The sequence below is a fragment of the Frankliniella occidentalis genome, unplaced genomic scaffold, assembly GCF_000697945.3.
Source record: "Frankliniella occidentalis isolate FOCC.00 unplaced genomic scaffold, Focc_3.1 Scaffold158, whole genome shotgun sequence".
In the NCBI taxonomy this organism is placed as follows: domain Eukaryota; kingdom Metazoa; phylum Arthropoda; class Insecta; order Thysanoptera; family Thripidae; genus Frankliniella; species Frankliniella occidentalis.
This window is the reverse complement of record NW_026267284.1, coordinates 679,405-684,299: the sequence shown is the minus strand read 5'-3', so window position 1 is coordinate 684,299 and position 4,895 is coordinate 679,405. Positions and strand designations below refer to the sequence as shown.

The following is a 4,895-nucleotide window of genomic DNA, read 5'->3' as shown; positions in this document are numbered from 1 at the left end:
TTTTGAATATTTAATTCTCATCTTTGTAGGTAGATATAATAATTTATGTGTTCCTAGGCTTTGAAGAACTATAACAAAATGACACTGAACATCTTTAGCCATTACTTCATGTGTGTATCGGATGACATAAAAGAGAAGCATGGAGATGAGACTACATTGCCTCTTTCTCAGCTGGATGTTCAGTCCAATAATGTGCTCCAAGAAGAAATACTAAGTACGATTTATTTTGTTCTCTTTATTAGCTTTATAACCGGTATGTAACTTTATGAAAGGGCTTACTAAGTGTGTCGGTTTTCATGTTTTGCATTTTATTTTAGAAGAGGGGAAAGTTGTGTCATCTCTGAGTAACCTGCATGTGACTAGCAATGTCTGCTCAGTCTTTGCTGGTTTATCTGGGTATTCTGATCAAGATTTGTTCCCATTGTCTGGTGAACTGGCTCATATTAGAGGAGATGTAAGTGCTTTCGGTACTTCCTATCTACCGTACCTCTCTCAAAGAGCGTTTTACACTTTTTTTCTAGTTCTAGACTTCTTCATTAACTGGAAACATTCTTTGTTACTTTGCAGTTGAACGTCAAGGCAGTACCTACTCTGGAACTGGACTTCAGCTGCAATTCATATGCATTGGATTTCTACAGGCATGGCACACGAGAAGCTTTGTGCTTTGACAATGGTTTACATTCAGGGCACGATTTCACTGTCTTAAAAGATTTCATGCTGGTTCTTAAGTCTATTCAGACATCATTATCAGAGACATACCCTAATTCAAAATTCTTTGAAGCTGTTGGAATTATTTCCAACACCTTTGAAACAAATTTCACAAAGGCATACTATGCTTTTAAAGGTTTGTAAGTATTCATCAATAGGGTTTGTTTGTTATTCTGTAACTGGGAACTATATTTCAAAAATCCTGTTCTGGAATTGAAAGCAAATCAATTTAATTGACTGTTGTGCAAAATAGATTCAATTTTAACCCGTTTTAAAAGAAAGAAAAATCTGTGCCACAATATGCATTTACATTTTTCCTGTAATAAGTTAAACAATACATCAATAAATACATTTTAAAAAATTTAATTTCACTGTCGGTTGTCTGTTATTATTAATCCACTTAGTTACCTAAAGGCAGTCTTGCCGGTGTGGTACTAGCCTTGACACAGCTGGGTCAAACGACGGAGCAGGAGGCGGGTGCAGACGGTAGGGGACAGTGTGGACGTGTGGACGGGGAACAGGATGTGGCTCTGGAGTGAGGTGAGCATTGCCCTGGAAAAAACATTAAGGAGCAGAGTGGCAGTTAGGGGCAAATATGTGGCAGCTCTGCCCCTTAGCTGCCACTTAGTTAAGTGGCAGTTAAGTGGATTGTGTCGCTTTAAAGTACATTGAAGTGGTATAAAGCAAGTGGCATTCAGGATCTAAAGTGGCAAAGCTGTTGAAAGTGTACACTATGTTTATACTGCGGTTGTGTAAGTTCCACAACTCCCCAGCAGGGGCTCGTAAACCTTACTAGTCTTTTTATTTAGTTTTATTTCAGAAAAATGACTTCCAGGAAAGATAGATCTCAAGTTCCGAAGAAACAAGTGAGTGCAGTGAATTTGGAATGTGTTTGTGTCTTTGTCTTGGTTTCTGTGGCCGTGCTTTGCAGGCAGACCCGCGGCACATATATGTCGTACAGGGCTGCCTACCCACTGCAACAGCCTCTGTAGAAGTGCGTAATGAAAAATAACAACGACATATTTAACTGCCAAATTGCCTTTAGACATGTGGGTGCCTCATACGCGTCACCTTCAAGATTTTTTCCAACCTAAAACCACTTCAAAAATTAGACACTGAAGTCTGAAGTCCTCTGAGAATTCCCAAGGTCGTCGTAAGTGAAAGTGAAAATCACATGAGATTACTACAGTATAAATTTCCACTTCAGGTGCACATCGTGCACATGCACTTTGCCTCTTAGCCCATGCTACTCCTAGTACTCTTTCCCCGTACGGGGTTTTAGGGCTTAAGTGTACTATTTTCGATAAAAAGGTGCACAAATCGCTAGTGTGTAACCACCCTGTTCTACGCCATTTTTCTTGCTTAGAAATAGAGAAAGGGCCCTTTCTCAAGATTAGAACCTTAAAACATTGATGTAAACTGACTTCATTTAAACTGCGAGCTTATTCGCGCGCGTGTAGCGCCACCTTACGAGGGCGCCCCTAGCGGCGGTGCGGTGCGACAACTGCTGAGTTGGGGGGATTCACCGATCTTGGAATCTAGCGAACCATCGTGAGTGTTATTACACGCTCTCCTCAAACATTCTGTAAATCTTTTTTAGTTTTATTTCAGAAAAATGACTTCCAGGAAAGATAGATTTCAGGTTCCAAAGAAAAAAGTGAGTGCAGTGAATTTGGAATATGTTTGTGTCTTTGTCTTGGTTTCTGTATGGATCTAAACTTGTTGAATTCTTCTATTAAGGTGAATATTGTGAATAATGCCAATCGAACAGAATTAGATGACTTAGAAAGTAGTGAAAGTGAAAGTGAAGATGAAGGGGTCCAATCAAGGAATTGTGAGGTGCATTCCGCTCAAGGTAAACATCAATTTTGTTTTATTTTGTTTCCTTAACCTTATCATTTCCTAATTGATTAATATTTGATATCTACAGGCAAAATGGGTGAGCCAGATGAGAAGCTCAAAAACTCATTTAAGGATGAAGTTAATCAGGTGTGTTCTATCAAATGTCTAAGAGGCAACTAGTTAACTACCTCTTTGTTGCGTGTTTTACTTTAATAATTTAATCGTGCTTTGCCGCTTTTCTTCCAGGTTTCTGAGGTTCTTAGGAGATCAGCAGCAGCAGGCGCTGCTTCAAGTTTTTATATCAAAAAGCTGCAACAATTTACGACATTTGTTCGCGCTCAGTTCCAAGATATTTTACCACAGATTGTTGATGGACGCAAGTTTATCATTGATGGTGATAGCTTACTCATGCATGCCCTCGACTCTGAAGGTCTATCACAAGAACTTGGTGGTCAAACTTTACATGTGATTTACATTGTTGAAAACTTCCTCCAAACCTTTTTGAATAGAGCTTTAAACTTTGTAGTTGTGTTCTTTAAGGTAAGTTTTTCTCTAATCTTTTCTTTTTCTCTTATGGTAAACTCAGTGACTATCAGGTATACAAAATAAAGGGGGAAGGGTGGCTCAAAATGGCAAAATGGTCATAATTTTTCCAAGTGGGAGGATGGATTTCTACAACAGTCCATGAGGAACAAAGAAACTAAAAAATAGCGGTTAAAAATTTTGATGGAATCAGCCCCTGCTTCTTTATAGTGTTTTGCTTTAAAGTATTAAACATTTTCAATTCATTGCTTGTGATGAAAGGACGTTAAATAATTTCAATGAGATTTTTTTTGCATGGACATGGGACATGTTGTATATATGTCGGTCTCTTATGGCATAGCACTATAAATTAAATTAATTTCAGATTTGGGATAAGGCTTGGACTTGTTTTCCGCAGTTAGCCATGGCCAGAAATGCTCTTAAGTTGCACCTCTTACACAATCAGAGGAAATTTGATGTTATCACCAGTGATCCCTTATGGTCAAAACAATTCTATCAATATTTGGCTCAACAAAGACCAGGATTCATCATGATGTCTACTAGACTTCCTCATTTTCTTCAATCATCAAATCTAGATGAGAAAACACCATCAAAATGGTTGCAGTTTGTCTTGAGTGCTCAATCAGCTCATTGTGAGTTTATATGCCTTGATGTTGTCGATATCAATACGGTTGTCTCATCAAGCACATCTCTCATGGCAACAGTCTATGTGCATTTTAACAATCTTGGTAAATTTAAAGAGAATGTCGCAAAAATGACAAAGTTTGTTGAAGAAATAATGCCAAAGGTAAGCCAAGCACAGGATCTTACAGAATTACCCGAGAAAGATGTCAAGAGCTCTACAATTATCTTAGCAGCATCTTTGCTCCTTGAAAAAGACTCCAGCAGCAAGTGTATCAATGTCACCAAAATTGTGCTTTTGTCATTGGCTTTCCAAGAACACTTGCCTTTAAAGTTGAGATGCTTCAAGAATTTGCCTGATTTATCACCCACAGTTGAAAAAATACTTAAATGTTTCCTGTTGAATATTGCTGAGGTCATTTATGACCTGTCCCATAAAGCAGATGAGTTATCTGCCATCGATTTTAGATTTGTAGGAGACATTTGGCAAGGTAAATTTGTAAAGGCTGTTTTCCATGGCATTGCAGTGGCTGGAAGTGTCCAAAGTGGTGAATTAGGGAACATAATTGGAAGTCGCTATGAAAGGCTTGTTTCAACTGTCAACAAACTCACTAATGTGATGGACATAAGCCCATATCCTTTGAAACATTTCTGTGAAAAGGGATGTTCAGGACACTCTATGCAGAAACCCACATTGATACTTCCCAGTCATTTTGGTACAAAGAAGCTTTTGCCATCAACATGTAAATTAACTGAAATGTTTTGTGGTGAGGTTTGCAAGAAACTGCTTGTCCAAACTGTAAGTGTATCTGAAGACTGGAATGATGATGAGTTTGTGCACGAAATCAGACATTGGCACAGTTTAAAACCATTAACAGATGAATATGATAGAATTCCTGATGGTGCAGCTAAAGACAACAAACCCCAATATGAGGTAAATAAAAGATATGCTCAAAATATGAGGAATACTTATGCACGTTACCAGACCATCTATGGTATGAGTTTAGAAGGACGTACAGCAGTAAAGGCAATTGTAACCAATTCAGCCAATAAACAGCAGAATATGAAGAAGACAGTTGACAAACCTAAAGCAACAGCCAAAGCCAAGCAGGTGAGCAAGAAGGATAAAATTATTGAAGATAACTTAAAAAGAATGATGGATGACAAGCAGAAGCAACTGA

The 4,895-nt window shown here is 38.2% G+C and overlaps 1 protein-coding gene across 1 annotated transcript in view; it reads left to right on the top strand.

Annotated features, from left to right (window-relative positions):
• The window catches only part of LOC113215986 (probable ATP-dependent RNA helicase DDX60), a gene marked incomplete in the record, with an annotated part of 6,334 nt that extends 5,260 nt beyond the window's left edge, over positions 1–1,074 (top strand). Inside the window, 3 exon segments of the mRNA XM_052271367.1 lie at positions 58–214; positions 318–454; positions 568–1,074. Of these exon segments, the coding sequence (XP_052127327.1) occupies positions 58–214; positions 318–454; positions 568–852 (579 nt within the window).
• Positions 1,075–4,895: the final 3,821 nt, after the last annotated feature.